The sequence below is a fragment of the Haemaphysalis longicornis genome, unplaced genomic scaffold, assembly GCF_048455015.1.
Source record: "Haemaphysalis longicornis isolate Haplotype H1 unplaced genomic scaffold, Haemaphysalis longicornis Haplotype H1 scaffold_13, whole genome shotgun sequence".
Taxonomy (NCBI): Eukaryota; Metazoa; Arthropoda; class Arachnida; order Ixodida; family Ixodidae; genus Haemaphysalis; species Haemaphysalis longicornis.
The window spans coordinates 89,807,686-89,827,850 of NW_027526233.1; the positions used below are offsets into that span (position 1 = coordinate 89,807,686).

The 20,165-nt window shown below is 47.2% G+C and overlaps 1 protein-coding gene across 3 annotated transcripts in view; it reads right to left on the reverse strand.

Moving 5' to 3' along the window:
* Positions 1 to 20,165, reverse strand: part of LOC144164386 (eukaryotic translation initiation factor 2-alpha kinase 1-like) — a 357,352-nt gene that overhangs the window by 106,885 nt on the left and 230,302 nt on the right. For 2 of the 3 annotated variants that reach the window (XM_077694911.1, XM_077694910.1), the window contains 2 exons: positions 19,302 to 19,428; positions 19,149 to 19,229 (listed from right to left, as the gene is read on the reverse strand). In XM_077694911.1, coding sequence (XP_077551037.1) covers positions 19,149 to 19,229; positions 19,302 to 19,428 — 208 coding nt within the window. The remainder of the gene's footprint in view (positions 1 to 19,148; positions 19,230 to 19,301; positions 19,429 to 20,165) is intronic. The other variant, XM_077694912.1, reaches the window with a different exon arrangement.

Here is a 20,165-nt window from a genome sequence, read left to right on the forward strand (position 1 = left end):
GAAGATGCCGTTTTGCGGTGTCTTGGATAGGGTGATTCCACGAGAGAACGAACATGCGGGGGCATGCGTATTTGTTGGATTTTTTCCAAATTTCTTTAGTTATCCGAAAGCCAGAGAATAGCTTAGAACTGCAATCCGTTTTCTTCTAGCGTGCGTACTTCGTGAGACAAAACTTTGTAAAGGTACCGCTGGTGACGCGCTATTCACCCCTTTGATGTCCAGTGTTGCTCAGGAGCACCAATTCAAACAATATTTTTTTTGTATCGCACTTTTTGGGGTTTTCGATATTCAACACCATCTATCGCGATACAAAGAATCCTGGACCTTCAAAAATTAAAGAGAGGGGGGCACGTACTTTCGTGGGCTAAAAAATATTGTTAACGCGTGTCAACTTACACGGAGCCCGGATGGCTCAATGGGCTAGGTACAGGTAACCGAAATTGTGCAGTTACGTTGTTAATACAGATGATAGCAGTACCAACCTTACGTTACTGTCTTCACTTGAACCATAAATCATGGGGTTCAAGGTAGGTTTACTCTTCAAGTGATATAAGGGCAGCCAGTACCCAGTGTTTCCGAGTGGCCAGTGTGTCCCAGTGTCCGTCCGAATGAACCAAATATTTTTCCGACTTCATATTTGTTATGTCGGAAGCCCTTTTAGATCATTAAAAACTTCTCACACGCTTCAGCAAAATAATGAAGTTTTGGGCACCAGAGGGTTACAGCGAATGCAGTTTTTTTCAGCAATGGGGATTTCCGCACGGTAGGGCTTGTGTGTCTGACTAAACATTATTTATAAACAAAACCAAAATACACAGAACTACACCAAACTACACCAAAATTTCCTACAGGTCAAAACAAATTTTGCGTTCGCGTGAGAAAAATGAGAAAAAAAAACGTGAAATCGCGTCAGATGCTGCTGCTAACTTTAAGGTATATTATCTGCGTATCTGTTTGTGACCAACTTGTCAGTGATGTGAACCAGATATTTGTAAACATATCTGTAAATTATCGGTAGCCTAAAAATACGTATAGGCAGAAAAAGATGTGACTGCTGCGCATTTTCTAAAAATGCGTACTTGTAAATCACATAAAGAAAACGGGTCTGCATTTTTTTTTAAGTTCGGGAACAGAGACTCCTCAAGAGGATCAACAATCCTGCTGAAAAATATGTTGCATCATTTTGTTTGCACCGAATTTATGAGCGGCTGAAATCCCGCATTCGAGAGTCGTCTCCGTGCCGTGTGATCCGATACTGCCGCTGCTTTTCTGGTTTCGCCCTTTGACAAAGAACTGTCTGTTCGCATTCTGCGGTCATGCCAGGTACTTTTCAAGCTTTGACGACCTTCCCCAAAATAATACGTTTTTAAAGTTTTGTACTTGCGATGTATCACTCAATTATCGCTTGCTGAGCTACGCCTGTGGCAAAGACACTTTTAAAAAGCCCGCCTTGCCCATATTATATGCGGATACATCCGCGGTGTACTGGACTGTCATTCAAACTCTCACAATGACAGTTTTCATCTTGACACATTCCAAAGGACAGAAGTAAACACGAAAACGTTCGAGTAGTTCAGCTGTCCTAAAGTGGCGCTGAGATGGATCTCATAGTGGTTTTGTTTGTGTCAGAAATGTACTCTCCAGTTCTTGTAGATGTGAACAGAAGAATAGTACCCGTATTCGCTCACGCTTACAAAACATATTACTCTGACAAGACGGGAATATTTGTTGCTTCCGCGAGTGCCGATGATGTAGTAGTCCGAGGCAAAGCCAGCATTTCATTGCTGACCGCTTGTATACGCCTTTGTGTTCGCGACTTTTCACTGCGAGGCTCCAGGCCACATTTGTTTTTGGGGTCGTCATTACCATGGCCACTTCAATAAGTGTGTCGCACATTAGACGACAACGCTTTTTTCGCTAGCTTCCCTGTCCTTACGAACTTTGAACAAGAGGTACTATGTATATATGGCGGGAGTGGACTGCGCATACGCAAGAGTTACCGTGAACGGTAATGTACCGGCAGAGGGTTTTGCCGTCACCGCATAGCTACCCTCGAGTCCTAATTAGAGCAAGTGCTCTGTGCTCGGAGCTTCAGGCTTTGTACATCCGTTAAAAGTAATGTTATTTGATGTTGTTTGTTACGTTATTCTTGCTAAATGATGTTCAGCAGGACGACGGATGACAATTTTTTTAAGACGGGCAAACAAAATCTCTGCCAATCTCAAATGTTTTAGATGCGTTTATGAACACACAAACATCTCTTGCGCCTTTAAAATTGTTCTGGGCAAGGTAACATAAGTTACTGCGTAATTGTTCCAACCTATTTTATTTATTTGATTTAAAACAATTTAGCGGGGGCATAAATTCTGGTTAACCTGTTATTCAATGCTAATTGTTCCCCCTAAATTTGGGCATCTACACTGTTTTCTTGTTTTGAAGCCATACGTGGGATGTGTGCGTTTCGTTGGCCATTCTTAGGTGCATTCAGCGTACCAGCCCTCGAACCATGGCGACAAATGACTGCATTCTAAAGACTGGTCCCGAAAGCGCCGCCAAGCACCAAGGAATACAAGAAAGGTTTGGGAGCTAGATACCATCGGTGTTACCAAAGAAAAAGCATGAACCATGTAAACAGATGATTTGCTATCGGCACGGATAGAAACGAAGGCAGAAAGCAATAATGTGTCAATTCCGTGGTAAGAACCGTCTACCGAACTAGCAGAAAGCGGAGAAATGGTCATGAATGGGTTAAGATCCTGAAAACAAGTTGTGCCGCAGCAATGAATCCTGAAGGAATACGACACTGGTGTAGAGTTCCGCAATACGAAGGGTTGAAGTGCGTCTTCACCATTGATTCGCCCCCAAAGAGCGACGCTAATCCATGAATGGTAATGCAACAACGCCAGCGCTCCAAGCTCGAGCGCAACGCCAGCGCTCCAAGCTCGATCGCAAGCCTTCCTTATCACCGAGCGTACGAACTTGGTGCGGACTTGTTGGCAGCGCCTCTATCCGCATCATTATTGTTTATTTTGGCAGTAAATTAGGAATTTCGACCATCCTCTGCGCCCACCAGTTGTTCGCTCGCACACTTCCAAGTACACAGGCAGAACATTTGCACAAGTCTAATAAATGCAGAGCATTTCTTTAACTCACAATGTCACCCGGCGTTGTCGTGCCTCGGCGTCTTCAACAGCCGTTCCAGGTGCGCCCTCTCCCCCACTCCTCCTCTCCCGCATCACGCTACCCTCCTCGCTCTCAACAACATGTCCGCACCCCTCCCCCTACACTATATAAAAAAATATTACTTACCGGCGCCTGCTTTCGATCCCACGACCCTGCGGGCGGAACGCAAGGTACATGGTGCTTTACCCACTGCGCCACAAAGCCGACACAGAATGGAAGGCTACGAACGCGCCTTATATCCTTGACTCATTCAAACTACATCTAGAAGCTGCTGATACAACGCATTCACTACCTGTGGGCGGAACGCGAGGTGCGTGGTGCTCTTCCCACTGCGCCACAAAACCGACACAGAATGAAAGGCTACAAACGCGCCTTATATCCTTGACTCATTCAAACTACGTCAAAAAGCTGCTGATACAACGCATTCACTACCACAACTCCCCAAACACTAAACGTTAACGCAATACACCCACCCCTTATGCGACGCATTTAATCGAGTCCCCCTCGCGGGGAGATGGGCCCTTTTTAATTCGTGACTACCTTCAACCTAAACCTGCAAGGCTCTAATGTTACCCTCCTCTTATATGTACAGTTCGACGACAATCCCAGTTTTTGAAATGTCACCGTGATTTTGCTCACCGTGTAGCTCTGTAGTTAAGTGGCCGTAGAGGTAGCACGTTCAAGCTTGAAAGGCGCGCCCACTTTGCAACGTAAGATTTCCTTAATGCTTTGCCGTATTCTAGCCTCCTGGTACCAGTCGTGTATTTGACAAAAAGTGACGCCAGCTTCACAGCGAAGAAGTTGCTTTTGGGCGAGGCAACGATGTGGTTAGAACTACGACCTCCGGGTAATTGCATCGGTTATCTTGTTCTCAAGTAACGTCGTGATTCAGTTCATCTTTTTATGGCCCTTCGGGAGAGAAACTCCAACTACAGGTGAGGCGGCAGTACAAACGCGACAACGTCGAGTGGTTCTTGGCGCCTCTCTGAGGATATCGTGGTAGGCGTATAGTGACCGTGATATAGACAAGACAGCCCCTCCACAACCTTTTCTGCGTGGCATTCTTCCTCATATTGCCTTCGCCTTTTCGAATGCCATAATTGCGTCTTCGTTAGCAGAACGCCGTCGAGGTAACTCATGAGATCTCAAAAAGGCAGTATTGCGGTCGTCGGTCATGGATATTTGTGGGGACACTATGGTAGTTCCGCTTCATGGCGCCATTTTTAAACAGACTTAGTTTTTCGACTTGCGTAAGACACTTCGTTGTGATGCATGTTCGGAGTGTTTATGATGCAAATTATGTCTACCTGCCGGATCCACCAACAGAACCATAACAATTTTCATTCTCGTGAGCGCCCGGGCCTAGAACACAGACGAGGCTACTGGCTTCGCTTGCATTGCTCTCTACTAAGGCCACCGGGCCTTGTAAGGTCCATCCAAGCCCTGCACTGAAGACGGCTCATGCAGGATTATTTTATTCCCACTGCACTTGGGTTTATTTCAACAGGAACTTCCAGATCTCGTCCGACCTAACAGGAAGGATAAGTCCGTGTTTAGGCTCCATGCCTGGGATGTTATAGCACCAGCTAGCAAATTATCTCCGTCAAACATGCGCAACAAAAGCGTGGTGCCCTTGTTTGTTTCAGTCATGACATCAGAGATGAAAGGCAAGACAATGGCTTCGATGTATACAGATAGTCTCATTTGCTGACGGTGAAGTGCTGTTGTGACGACGTCGTTCTTCTACTCAAGACCTCTACATCGTCCGCAGGCACTGACTTCCGGTTCCCTCTCTCCAATCGCCGGTAAATCACCTTAGTAGCGACATCTTGTCTGAATAAAGTGCGCTGGCTTCCAATATCGAGAAGTCCGCGGACGTAACACCATTGCGAAGAATTCACTAACCACATCTGGAACATCTGCAGCAAGACGTCGTTGACTTTTTGCGGAACGGATGATTTGCGGGAGTTAACATGCATCGCTGCATGACGCGTTCTTGCCGCCAATTTGGATGATCCACGGCCGGTGTCAATGCTGCACATAGTGGTAACCTGTCGCCGCTTACGTGGCCCACAGTACATCTTCTTGTTGCAACTCCGGACTAGATGTCCCTTGGCTGCACCTGTGAAGTATCTGCCTTCACTTTACGGGTGGTTTGCTTATCAGGCGAATCAGGGTCACGATTACTTTTTCGTTCCCATGATTGTTGACGCAGCACATGCGAGACGAAGCCTGCGCTTCTTGTGAAGAACGGCAACAGCCAGAATAGAGAGCTGCTTCTATCACTCAGCCTCTAGAATTCTTTGTGGCTAGCTGAAATGGGAGCTTCTTTCCTTGATTTCGACTTCCACTCGCAGAAAGGACAGGGGATGTTCAATGACCTGCTCTATAGAAATGTGTGAATTCGTGAAAGCGGTGCTCGCAGAAACGTTCTGCTACAATACTGGCACCAAGTATCACTTTTAGACGCACTTTATTCAGCAAAGCAGCGCAAGAAGACATGATAATTCCTAAGCTTCCCAGCTGTCTTCGTTGCACTTACGCGCTGTCGCACAGTTTCCTCACAGGGGCCACATTGCTGCAAGAATGAACAGGCTTGGCAGTCCCCAAATTTCCCAAGTTCTTCTGCTCGTCCACTTCACGTTACCAAAAGGATGTTTCAAAATATCGAGGACACGTTGATAAGAAAACCCGCTTGCTTGAATGCCAGAAAAGACTTTAGCAAGAGCTCCGTCAAGAAGCCGTACCAAATAATAAAAGCGGTCAACATTGTACAGACAGAGAGCGGAATATTGAAGCACGTGCCAAAAAGATTGAAACAGCGTTACCTTTTTTCAACATGCTACATCAACAAAAACATGCGGATAGAGTGGAAAATGAAAGAGCTTCAGAGCAAGAACGAGCTAAAGGGCTTTTTCAACGTCTACAGGAGAGAGGAGATGGCTGGGACGTGCAGATGACCTCTAAGTGGAGTGGCAAAGCTGGTGCTCAGGCTGATTAACCTGAAACAGCTCTTTCCCTCGTGGCACACTGCCTCACCACAAAGCTACTTGGCCACTGCGTATATTTTGTGATGCACGCCCGGAAACGGACGGCGCCTTGGCATACCCACAGACACAAAATGGCTGTGAACTCGGGAAAGAAGACCTTATCTTCGCTAGGGCACAAGAATGCCGGTGATATAAGAGAGCGCCAGTCATATCAATGTATCCGCCCCGATAACCTTGAATACTCATTCCCTCAGTAACCATGCCTCCACAATTTTCTTTGGATACTTTCCGCGCCGACGGCATGGAAACCTTCTTTAGGGTTGCACTGGGTCGGCGGTAGTTGGTTACTGTGGCCGGTTACCGTGATCAGGGGTTAGATGAGGTAGCCTTGCGTGTGACATGCTTATCGGTAATAGGCCGACAAGCGCGTCACACCCTTATGGATGATATGACGAGCTTTTCGCCAGTAGGCGCGTCATAACGGCGATGTAAGTAGGACGCTAATCACAAGGAGAAAGTGAAGAGAGAACTTCGAGACCGAAGTCACGGAAGGGGCACTCTATATACGGCAACACCTTCATTGCTGTCGTACCGCGATGGTCGCCATTTATCTTGGTTCTGGAGGAACCAAGGATCTATAGAATAGGCTGACTCACGGGGTGATGCAATTGCGACAGTCGGCATCTGGGTGTAAAACGCTGGATATTGCTTGTAGTCAGCTGATAGGTGGGAGGAGTGGGTGCCCAATACCTCGATGAAACTTATCGTGCGGAATCAAGGCGGGATACCATACAGAATAGGGGGATGCAAAGCGATCTACTTGATCTGTCACAGAATTGACAGAAATGGGTGTAGCAAGGGAAGTCGCTTGTATATCTAGCTCGTATGGCCAGCGAACGGCTCATCCGGTTAGCACGATTGTTCGTCGGAGAAGCACCGTGTCTCGTCATATTAGCAGCATTTCCGGATCTCTGGTGGTGATTCTGTCATGTTGGCAGCAAAGCTACTACACATCCCGTCAATACATATGGCCTCCTTTATAAAACCTTTCAGGGTGCAATGAGAGTATTTTGCAAGGCTGCCAAAGGATTGTTTCTTGACGGCATACATCAGGTTGCAAAGTTGCTTTGACTCACACATAGCCGGATCAGCACCAAAAAAGGTGTGCCTTGTCACAGGAAACATGATAGTGCTGTGGTTTTGTTTTTAAAGTCGCTACGCCAAGAAGCACAGCGCTTGGTCTCGGTGGTTTGTACTCATTCCCGGTCATCCCTGTCGGAATTTATTCGCGTCGGAAACTGTGCTTGTGATACTCGTACTCCGTACGGGAACAACCACACTATGCAAAGTATACGTTTAGCCGTTTACCCTCTTCATACCATTGATTGAAGCTGGCCAGTCGTTATCCGTGCTTTACCAAGGCTTCAATGTCACCGAAGACATCACTCTGGAACGTATTCGAGGGGTGCGGCTTATCAAACGTTCCCTAAGGAGTGGTCACCACGTGAGGTTGATGACTAGAAACGACTTTGGACCTTACATCTGTAACTTCTAGAAAATGAGCTGGCGTCGACTGCTCCAATATACAGTGGTATGAACGTAACATGACCATTCTGAACCGACGCCATTCTGACAACTCGTTATCAAGACTAACTTCTCAACCAGTGTTGCTACAATTCATTGCAGGTGCAAGCAGCACGTGGATGAAACACCAACGTGTAAATCTTGGGGTTTAACTGAGAGGTCCTGGATGAGTGGGTGATTAAAATTGCGCTGGCGCGTATCATCATATATGGCTGAGAGAGCCGGGAACGCGAGCGCGGGGCACGAACTGTTTCGCCACCCTCTTCGAACAATTCAACGTTTGTGACACGCGCTACGAATTTTTCACACGTATATTGCCCAGTTCATTGCCCACATAGATTGTATGCATGCCAGTACAGCTTTATGGGGACAGCAAATATTACAAAGCATTATTGTTTTGACAATCACGCTAAAATCATGCCTTATTCACAGCTTTGCCGCTTGCTACCGAGCCTCTACAGAAGAGAAAATGAGAGTGCGCATGTTGCATCCTGCAAAAAACAACGTGCCCGCTTTCCGCATGCCAACATTTCCGAGTGTATGAGGAACGCAATGATTATGTACCACTTTCTGTAAAACTTCGTAGAGAAGTATGCACAGAAATTTATTAGGTTGCCAATGGTGACATAAAACTGCCGCCTCCCCGCTGTGCAATGGTGTTTCCGGCGCAAAGTTTTAGTTCGGTGATCATTGCGCTCATTCGTCATTCGCCGTTACAATCAGTCCTACGCTTCTCTTGAACTCAAGAAATGCCTCCCCTCGGCTATTACAACTACTTGTCGAATATTTGCTGTCGCACAGTTTGACAGCTGCTTGTGTAGTCAATTACATTGAAATCGCCTATACAATCAAGTACACTTCCAAAGCAAAGTTTACAGCCTCCCACTGATGACGTGTGCAGTCCACCCGAAGTCAGTGCACGAAAGCCTACTTTTTTGTGACGGCGAGAATGATAGTGCGTGACCTGAAGAAAAATAAAATACTTCCCGTGGTCGAAATAGAACCTGGGTTCCTCACATTATAAAACCGACATCTATCCGACTGTGCCGTTCCGGCATGGTCGAAGCAGTTTGGATGTGGGGAGAACTGCATGAACGTCCACTTGGACATACAACGCACCCCTCCGTCTAACGACGACGATGATTCAACGGTAGGGATTTTCATAGCATTCAAGTATTAATAAAGTACTAGACAGGCCCTCGCAGTGCTGTCAACCTCCCGCATAAGAAAGAAATGTTTGTGTAAAGAACGCAGCGCCCTACATCATGCTCACAAACGCGTCACGGAGACGAAGACGCAGGCTAAATTGCTGACCGCAAGCTCCGGCTTCGACGTTCATATTTGGCGGATTAACACCACGTATGGTTCCCAAATAGTCAGCACAGTAGTCCTAATGTTCTAATCAGCAAGCGGATACCCCCCAATCTGCACGCTGATGTCGGACTCACCATCTGCACAAATCGCAAACCCCAGTTCGGCTATGTCAAAAGCTTCTTCTGAGCGTCAGACTGATAAGCCCCGCCACCGGCTTCTCGCCGGTGCTCCAGTGTTGCAAATCCAAGCACTCGACATGCCAACACCAGCCGACAATGTCATGGAGCTTGACTCCCAGAGTGCTGGACTCTCGCACCACCTTGGCCCTTTGAAGAAAATTTTGAGCTATCGCAGCACCCACAAAAATTCACAAACCAACCCGCCCGAGCCCTAATGCCACATAAGCTTTCCAGCCTTTTACGCAATACGCCGGCACCCCGACCTCGCGACACAGATTAAAAGGTTTTTTTTTCGGCCATGAACTGAACTGCGAGTAGCTTCCGGATAGACCGTCAAATTACTCAGACCTTGCAACCGGCAAGCAACATCTCATAACTTATTTTCTACGCCCGCTACAATAAAAATAAAAATTCAAGCCCCATTAAATTTAATCCTCTCCAGCACACCTGAAGAAAACTGTGCGGCATTGAGCGAAATGTCCACGTTGCAGCTGGGGGCAACGACCCATGAAGTTCTACCTTACTTGAAACTGATCTCTGAGACAGTACGTGGAGTAATTCCCTGACCGGAACAGGGCACCACCACCGACCAATCCGTCCACATCCTGCCAACCAACGAACCACGCCCACTACATGCCCGAATGCTGGGAAACTCTACCTCGGCAATGGTCACATTCGACGGCATCCGCGTACCATTATACATCAAAGTGTATGTCAGTCGCTGCCGAACCTACTGCCAAGCAGTGCGGTGCTGCACCACCCCATGGCCAGCAAGGGCTGCCGAAAAATAATACAGCATCAATTTGCTCTCTACAGGTCAGGGAACAAGCCCGCAACTCCCAACGTTCACAAAAAGCCTTCTCGAGCTACCAGCTTCATGCAGAACTATTACTGCCTAGTAAGCCAGGGTCGACTCTTGCTGTACCACAACACGTGAGTTCGTCTGCTATCGTTGCTTCCCCGCCCATTGCTCCAGGCACCCCTCCTTACCCTTCAATACCAACCTCCTTACTCTCGCATTCAAAGCCTCCACCAAGAAAGAACACTCCCGAAACACCAGTTAGAAGGTACGACTCAGCGTACAGCCACCCTAAATACGTAGCGACAATGTCTCCTCAGAAATTGAGCTGCCTTACAAGCACACCCAATTCAGCACACCCGAGACCCGACTTTGAAGAAAAACCCCAGTGCCACACGACTTCCCACCCAAAGGGAGTTTGTTATCAGTTCAAGACGAAGCTGCCCCCCCACCCCCGACGATCCGACTCTTGCGAGACCCAAATACCCCACTGCTTACTTCTGTCTCCAATACCTCATGTTCCGACAGGCACTGCCATCATGAACGCCTCAGTCATAATATTAGCGAGCGCCTTAACAGCTCTCGCGCTGGATCGGTGCCTCTACGCCATAGAAACAAACCGTCAGGCCCACAAAAATACCAAGAAGCGCATCTCGCTCCGTACCACGTGCAATGCTTCTATGAAACTTACAATATGACGATGTATAATTCCTCACAGCCCAATAAATTATCCCCACCCCAAACACATTGACCATATGGCAATGTAACTGAAACTCATTTCGCTACAAACAACCGCCTCTGGATACCCTCACCCTCGAACAATCGCCAAACCTGATCGGTAATGAAGAAACTGATACAGGCGGGTCACTCCAGGTGTGCACGACATACGCCACTGATGCAACCTCTCAAACAGCCGTCCTCAGTCAAGCCAACCAGACAGACCTAACCCACACCCTACCTACAAGGAATTATACAGTTTTAGAGCTCCTACCCCACAGCAAGTTGCAACCAGCCTGTATGTCCTCAAAATGTAAAGTCCACGAACCAAGCCTCTTCCAGGAATTGAAGGCCGTTTACGAAAAGTCTGCGAATGCACCAGAGGACACAAAGTTGTAGTCCTCGAAGAATTTATTTCCCAGCATACTGCGTGGGATTACACTAGAAACAACGAAAACAGTACAGCCTCACATGAAGCTACTCTCTCTGCAAAACCAAATTTATGTTTGTAACTCATTCCACATCTACTAGAATTGGCAACAGTGTCTCGCGCCACATGAACCCCGACTTGACAGTTGCGTACACCAGCAAACGGGCTACATGGTCACGCCTGGACGAAAATCTGTGCGGTGACCACTACAAAATACTGTTCCAAATCTCCCATCAAAGAGACACCACCCAAAAAATTGGAACAGCAAGCATAACAAACAGGAAGGACTACCGTAAACCCACCCCCGCTTATCCAATCAAAAGAACCATGTAATGGACTACCAAGCTCCTTTAAGAGGCAAGGACAGATACTAAGGAACTCTCACTTACACAATAAAATTCCGCCGTCAATGCCCATGTATTCCACCTCTAGTGATAGTTTTGACTGAGGGCCAGCTCCTTTCAATGCTATAATCTCTAGAGGATCCATATTGATCAGGAGCTGCTGAACCACTGCACTTTTAGGGCTGAATACCCGGCTATTCCATTGCCACAAAGTGGTGATGGAGAAGTTAAACGGGAATACCATAGGTATTAATGCGTTACTCTATCAACTAAATTCTAGCTTCCACCTGCCTAAATCTCCCACTAAACTCCTAAATTATGTCGTTAGTTGCCTTCGCCATGCCTTCAAGTAGGTGTTCACTTGCGTCATGAACTGCCGCGGGGCATCTTGAATTTTCCCGTCTAGTTTCGCGCTATTACCGTCATAATTGTCAATGCGTGCAAACAGGGCTACCTAAGGGTTCGTCACCTCCACCAATGATGGCCCCGGTGTGTATGTAGCCATTCCTTAAAAAGGTGGGGGTACTGAGATGACCCTGCTTCTATCCGGGCTATGTGCCTTCGGGTCTAATTTTCGCGGCATTGGCCGCACAGGGGTTTTAAGGGGGCTGATCTGAAGAAAAAGTTGTTTAATTTCTGCCACTAGCCTTGATTTGTCTGCCCTAAGATCCTCAACTTCTTGAGTTAGCCTTCTGGCAAGCTCTTTCAAGTAACCCACCTCTGTTTTGTTTCTGTAGTGGTTTTGGGGGGCTCTGTCTCCTCAGCTCACGTTGTGTCCTGGCGCCTTCTCGCTATCCCGAAGGCCATGGCTATCGCACACAAAGATGCTAGGCAAACAAAATGTAACTATCATCCAGAACGAGACTGGCAATAACAGAACTGATCATGTTTTCGTCGACATCATCCCGCATAAAAAAACACAGCACTTTTTCACTCAATGTTTACAGCTCTCCGAAGCAACAAAAAGTCACTTTCGGGGTTTTATTAACGAAAACTCGAAATATAGCGCAAGAAATTCCGTGTGCATTTATGGGAGACCTCAATGCTCATCAGCCAGCGTAGGGATATAGAAAAGAAGCAACTGAGGGACTTATTAACGCGAGAGTTAGGGCGAGTTTGTACTGCAGTGAATAATGCTTACAGCGCGAACAATTAGACGAACGACGAAAGAGAGTGGCTACGCAGCGCATGTCCGTGTAACCACTCTCTTTCATCCTCCGTTTAATTGAACGCGCTGTAAGCATTATTTCAACTAAGGGACGTTCGCTATGGTAGCAGGTACAGCAACCGAAACTTACACTGCTTACTGATTCCTGCTGGCGAACAAGTGGGGGAACAGTGTATCAGTCTACACAACACCGGGCGTGGCCCTGATAGGCAAACGTGTCGAAACCACCTGGTGAAATACACAGGAGGAATTAAGAAGCAACCATAACATTACTAAAATCGCCATAGCAGTTGGACTCATTAGACACAGGAGGCCGAAATACAGGCTAGTAAACTGGCACGCTTTCCAAAAAAGAACAGAAGTGGGCCGGGTGGCATCTCAGATATAAGTTTCTTGGCCAAGGAGATCGTACAAGACGTAGAAGGCGCAATTGAAGAGATCTTGGATGAATAGGAGATGAAACTTGTGGATAAGCGGCTACTAAATCTCTGGGAACCAAAAAACATCTAAAAGACGCAATGAAACGCTTCAAATTGAATTGATCGCTAATCAAAAAGCTCGCCGCACTTAATAGTGAAACAGACCAACATCCTCTTAACCTCACGATTCAGAACTGGGAGTCTATCTGCAACAGGATGAAGGGATAGGTGGGGGTTGCCAAAACTGGCGCCCGCTACGGTACCTCATATTCCCAGAAGGTAGCAAAGCACCCAACAGACAACTTCAAGAACGACTTGTGCGCCAATATGAGGGCACAAACGAAGAACTGCTGGATCACCTTGAATAGTCTACAACGGGGAAGCGGAAACAGCCTCCCGCCATTTCAGGGCCTAGAGGCCTCATACCTTGACACCCCAAATACGATAGCCGAAATACAAGCTGCAATCGATAAGCTTAGAATTGGACCGGCGGCTGGACCAGAGTTCTCAAGACGCTCAAAGCCCTAAATGATGGGCCGGTATGGAATCTGCCAACATATATGCAGCAGTGCTAGGATACAGGCTGCGTTCCTGAAGGATGGAAACTTTCGCAGGCCATCCTGATACCAAAACCGGCTAAGAAATTCGGCCTTGAGAACTTGAGACCTATCTCATTACATCATGCGTACGAAAGCTGGCGAGCATGTCGTCTAAACAAAACTGACAAACTATATGGTTGATCACGATCTCTATCCAAACACCATGAACGGCATCCGCCCCCACTCGTCAACATGTGACATTATGCTCCAACGAAGCATAAATTTTGGAAAACAAAAAAGAGATAGCACAGTTATCATTGCCCTTGATGTTGCGAAGCCTTTGGCAACGTGAAACACACTGCTATACTGAACACCTTTTGAAGGCCTAACGTGGGGAAAATATACAACTACAACAAGAGCTTTATCACTGATAGGAAAGCAAACATCGGAATCTCTAAACACTCACTCGATGGCATAAGCCCTGAAAACAAATGTAACCCAAAAGGGTCACTTCTCACCCATAAGTTTTAACATCGCCATGATAGGACTCCCTGAACGGGTCGAGAAGATATACAATATAAATCCCGCCATATATGCGGACGACATGACCCTGTAGATTGCAAGAGGAAACGAAGACCAATTTGAGGAAGCTTTACAGACGGCCGAGCATGAAACCAGAGACTATCCCTCGGACAAGGGCCTGAGATGCTTTAAGTAATATCTGAAATTTTTACCCTTCACACGCCAAGGTAAAGGATGAATGAGTAGAAGTTGACCATCCGAATTAAACCAGCCTGAACAAAAATATATGGAGTCAGAGCCGTCCCCATACTAAGCCTAAGGCTTCAAGCCAGCACCAGATACATTGAGATAATTACTCGTCTATACTTCACTGCGCCAAAATCTAATAGACTCTTTCGCGTAACTGCAAGCAAGAACTCGGGCATGAAGGACGCCAACCTCCTCCGACTTGTTCAATCATTTCTAATCACTAGAGTCACGTACTCAGTACCTTATGAAAAGCTAACCATGGAAGAGAAAGAAAAGCTATGTACGCTCACCACGAAAAATACCAAAACTGCCCCAGGACTTCTCATATGTGCATCAACGGAGACGCTCATAAAACTAGGAGAATTGAACACCATAGAGGAGATGATCGAGAGGGCGAGGACTGCATTACACGCAAAGTAGGTATCCCCTATAAAGCCACAGCCGTACCGCAAGAGGATATTCCCGCAGACATAAGAAACAATATCCGAATCTCTCCCTTTCCAAAGAATAGGAACCCCGCGTTTCATGAAGATAGGCGACAGGGCCAAAGCCCTGCAGAGGAAGTGCGGTAGACGGTCTAATGTATGATAAACTGATGCTGCGAAATTCAATCGCAGAAGTGCGGTTGCGTCCGACGAGAACATGGCCGTACACGCATGCTGCACGATCAGAAATGAATCTGTCACAACCGCAGAAGTGGCGATAGCTCTGGAAGCTACGTCCAAATATACCAAAGTAATAATCTCCGACTTTAAAAACTCCATAGACAATTATAACCGAGGATGAATGTCAGCTGAGACGATCAAAAGACTCGCAAGAAACCCAATGGCCAACCAGGTTTTACTAATATTAATCCGGGCCCATCAGGCCAATCCGGGGGGCAATGAAGGAGCAAACGGGCACGACCGAGCACTCGCTGCCCCGGCAGGTTCATACAACGCTTCCACAGAACACACACTCAAAAAGACACGGCGCTAACTTACCGAGAAAAAACAATGCTATCGATGAACAAAGAAGGAACCCCCTGGCGGAACGCAAACTCAGCACAAAGAAATAGGAAATGTGGCGCCAATCACATGTTGAAACTTATACGCATCCGCTACTACTTAGCTAATTCTACCAAGGTCAATTTGCACCTAAATATAAACATTGTGGCAGCCTGGGAAGCTTGGTTTTTATGATATAGTCCCGCGTATACACATTTCAGACGGCACACACACACACAATAGATACTTGGTAGGGTCAAGCTCAGACATATAAGCTCAACCGAAGATTATGAATCAGGCTCAGGCAGCCGCCATTTCCTAAGGAATACTGCCGACTCCTAGCAAGGGTTTAAAAAAAAACCCACTGATTGATACTGAAAAAGTTTCCATCATACAACTCTGGGCCGCGTGTTAAGGGCTATGGAGACGTTAGAGAAGAACAAGATGAGCCGCAAGCTGAAGTTCCGCACTGCGAAAAAACAGCAAAAGCTGAAGCGCTCGCCCTTCAACAAGGCCACCAAATCTCAGCGCATTTGTGCATTAAGGTACAAGGAACACTATAAAGCCGCCACACACAGTACCTGCTGCATTGCTGTTCGGAACGGCAAAGCCAAGGTGGTCGCCACAGACCCGCTCCGCCGAATAATTCCCAATTACAAGTGCACTGAAGACGACCAATTTGACCAACTTAAGCAAGCCTTAGCGCCCCCACCTCACGTCCAAGACACCGAAGCAACCGACTACACTGGCAGCCCGAACCCCAAAATAGATGTTGAAATCCAGGTGGGAGCATATATCTTCACGCGCAGCACAACCCTGGGGTCAAAACAAAATGCCCAATAAACTACTGCGAAACCTTGATCATGGTGTCTTTGAAAATCTCCTAAACAACTTCAATAAGCGTTGGCTGAAAGGGTCCTTTGCCCCCGCCGTGCTGACGCACGGATCTCATCCCTAAACCTAGGCAAACCCTTGTACCCCAAGAACCTAAGGCCTATTTCTCTAACTTCATTTGTCGACAAATTGTTTCAACAAATGGTCCACAACCAGCCTCGCCGCACATTGAAGACAACAGATACTTTACTGACACAATGTACGATGTCCACCTGCACCTGTCAACCCAAGACGTACTACTCCAGCTTAAAAAGAAGGTACTGAAAACCTTTATAACAACAGTAGGATGTCTATCGTGGTCGTCAAAATTAAGGGGGTCCTCGACCACCCAATTTTCAAGGTCTCGCCTCTACAGACTGAGGCGAGCACGCATACGAATATGTGTCTCATCGCTCACTGAGGACACGGCAGCAGTGGGCATCGAACACCTCATACCCGACATGTTTCAAACCATACCAAAGGGCACTCCGAAGGGGTCGGTAGTATCCCCACTGCTAGGCAACATCAGTATAAAATATTTACCCCCCTTTTAATAGCTATACTGAACCTACGCCAAGCTATAACGCGGACGATTTTACGTGCTGGGTCTCCACTGTATCTCCGGGCAATAAGAAAGGCGTACTTTGACCAGCCATCGAGGTGACCAAACAATACCTGCAAGCCCGAGGACTCGAGTGCGCCACTGGGAAATCTGCCCTTTTATTCGTTTACAAACAAATTGAAAGAACATTCAGATTCCATGCCATTTACAGAACTTACCATAATGACGAACCCGTCCTCCATGTCCCAACCGAGCGCGTCCTAGGCCTCAGCATGCCAATAGATGAGTCAGTGCCCAGACTGTCCTTCCTTTGCAACAGACTCTCAACTAACTCACGCACCTCATCCGCAAAGGTTCCCATCAACGTTTGGGCTACAATGAGCTGACATCCTCCGCATCATTCACGCAGTGCTCAATAGCTCCGTTACGTACGGGACACCGTACGTCGCTCTGAAATCCACCGAGAAGGAAAAGCTAGACATCTACATACGGTCAAGCCTACAAGCACGCTCTTCTTGGGACTTCCACAGCTCGTCATCTGTAATGCCTTGGAGAAACTAGAAAACGCTGAATGAATCTCCTCATTCATGCCCCTCAAGCTCACTCCAAGCAGCAGGGATACACTTATCCGGCTCGGCTACAGGGCTTCCCAAAAATGCGAACAGAAGCAACGCATCCGTCTTGCCATCGGACACACCATAAAATGTACCCATCTCTAGAAATATGCAGCCCATACAAAGGCACTCCGAGAAAGAGGAATACGAGCCCTTAGAAACAACTTTCCGATCTCCCTAGTTCCTCTCAATACGAATGCTTCTCCCTAAGAGTATCCCCAACAACCTCCCCATGCCGTTAGTGTCACCGACGCCAATGGTGTTGAACTGACGGCTGTTCCATTTCTCACGACGTCTATTGAGGCAGCAGAAGAATTGCCATCGCTCTGGCCGCCACCACTAGGAACGATCACTCTAGTGCAATGACCGACTCCCAAGCCACTGCTGCCACTTCCTCCTCAGTCGTATATACCCCCCGCGGCCCTAAACGTTTTGCAGTGGGCGCCATCTGCCGGAAGAGCCCATCCACTGCACGCCCATACACGAGTTAGAGGAAAACGAGGCGGCACACGCCGCTGCCAGCATTCATACCCACCGGGCGGCTTTGCAAGAAGGCGAAGATACGCTGTCTTTTCGCTCTCCCAAGCTAATTCCTCTTTGATCAAGCACAAAAATACTAGACGACTGCCATCACGAACGTAAAAAGGTCCCGCCACCACACCCCGTCTATGGTAAGTGGGGGCGATTACTTTTTGACAACTTCAGACAAGCTCCTCTCCTCACTGCACTCTCATCCACGTCATGTACCCTACTCTATACTTGGCTACATGCAATTTCTGTCCATAATATGGCACCCTGTACTACATGGTATGAGAGTGCCACCAAACTCCATCTCTTACCCCCAATCCTCAACCAACCTCTGAGCAGTGATCTGGCCATCTGGCCAGCACCGACCTCTCAATCCAACATAGCCTGGTGGGGAAGGCCAAGGCAGTCAGAGCGGAGGAAAGCTTCCAAGACAACAGCCGGCCACTGAGGCACTGTTGGGTGGGCGCCAAATCATCAGCGCCTGAAGCTTGTTTCATTATAGGCTATCACTTACTCACTCGCTCGTGCAAGTAGTTCACGCCACGTTGGGCATACACGCTTCTGAATTTGTTATTTTTGGTGTTGGACTTGATTTTGGAAACCTTCCTGTTCTCGCAAGGGGACTATTGGATGTTTTCAATACCCTTCGAAGTTTCGATATCTCCCTTGCAGTTGTAACTGACCTGTTCACTCTAATCCGAATTGGGTGCATCGCCTTGTGTTCCTTGCATGCGCCATTTGTATATAGAAATGGCAATTGAAGGCTCTGTATACTAGATGTGCTCTTGCCTCTGTGCTTTGGCCATATTCACGCCACTAAAATTGGCAAAAGCTTATCTGAGTAGAGTCCAGACGCATCAGGGCCCTGTGCCGAAACTGTAGACTGTGATAAACCATGCTCCACAGTGATGCCATGACACCACGATTCGGCGTGCCAGAAGTGATGGCATAGGCGAAGTCGAAGTCTTACGTCGGTCGTGCCGAGCGGCATTTGTTTTAATATCTTCGGTAGTGAGCTAATGCGGGTGCAGTAAAACTTCTCTACATGTGACTTAAAATGTTTCGGCTAAAAAACCTATTTATTTTCAGTTTGCTTCAATAATATCCTCCCCGGTTTAGGGCTAGATATGACTTGGCATAACACTTACCTTCTTCATAGAAAGGTCCACACCAGGCTTTCTAAACACTTTCTTCACGGCATATATGTACTTATCTGTCTTGCTTCGTGCCTAAATGTAACGCACAGATGAGTTGTTTTAGTGTCTTATACATAAGAGCAAGAATCAGATTTTTATGCTTACCTTAACAACGATGCCAAATCCACCACTCCCTATTTCGCTCTCTTCTTTGAAGTCGCGCGTGTACCGCCCGTTATGATATTCAATGTGGTGGCTGCCATGAAGTTCAGTTTGGGGGTCAAACTGTCCTCTGAAATCAATAAAAATTCGAAAGATATGTAGTCCACTCTCGCACATAAATTCTAGGTTAACATTTTTAGGCTAGAACCTGAAACCACTCTAGCGGGATGAAACGTTGCATTCCTTAAAGTTCAAGAGTGAGCTTTTACCACTATGATCAAGCGCTTAAAAACAACGAGAAAACAGCACATTGACAGCATTTTTCAGCTTGAAGTTCTACATCCTTTAGGCAATGTGTTTGCTTGCGAAAAAATTATTCTTAACTTTTCTTTGTTGTCGGCTCAAATAAAAAAAACCGGCATTTCCCCGAAGGGGAGCATAGGGAAGTGCGAATGCACGGGTGATGCTATGAGGGGGAGTTATGTTGAACTGTGTTGGCATTCGCCCGTTAGTTGCATTTAACACCCCCGCGTGATCAAGTGGGGATTCACACACCCCGTTTGTCGTTCTCTGGAAATCTTGGTGAATTAAAGTGTATGTTCCAGGAGATCACACACACACGCAAGTAAAGTGAAACGACAGTATTCTTTATTCAGCACTTGTTGGTGTTGTCGTTGTAGTTGACGGTCATTATGACCGCCTTGTGGTCACTGAAATGTACGGTCAAGAGTTGTTGCAAGACCGCGCGTATCAGACAGTTCCTCGCAAAGGCCAGGTCGATGTAGCTGCCGTTGATGGTGGTGGGAGCCTCTAGCCGTGGGCACGTCATGGAGTGGTTGGCGAGCATGTATTCCATCAACCGCTCGC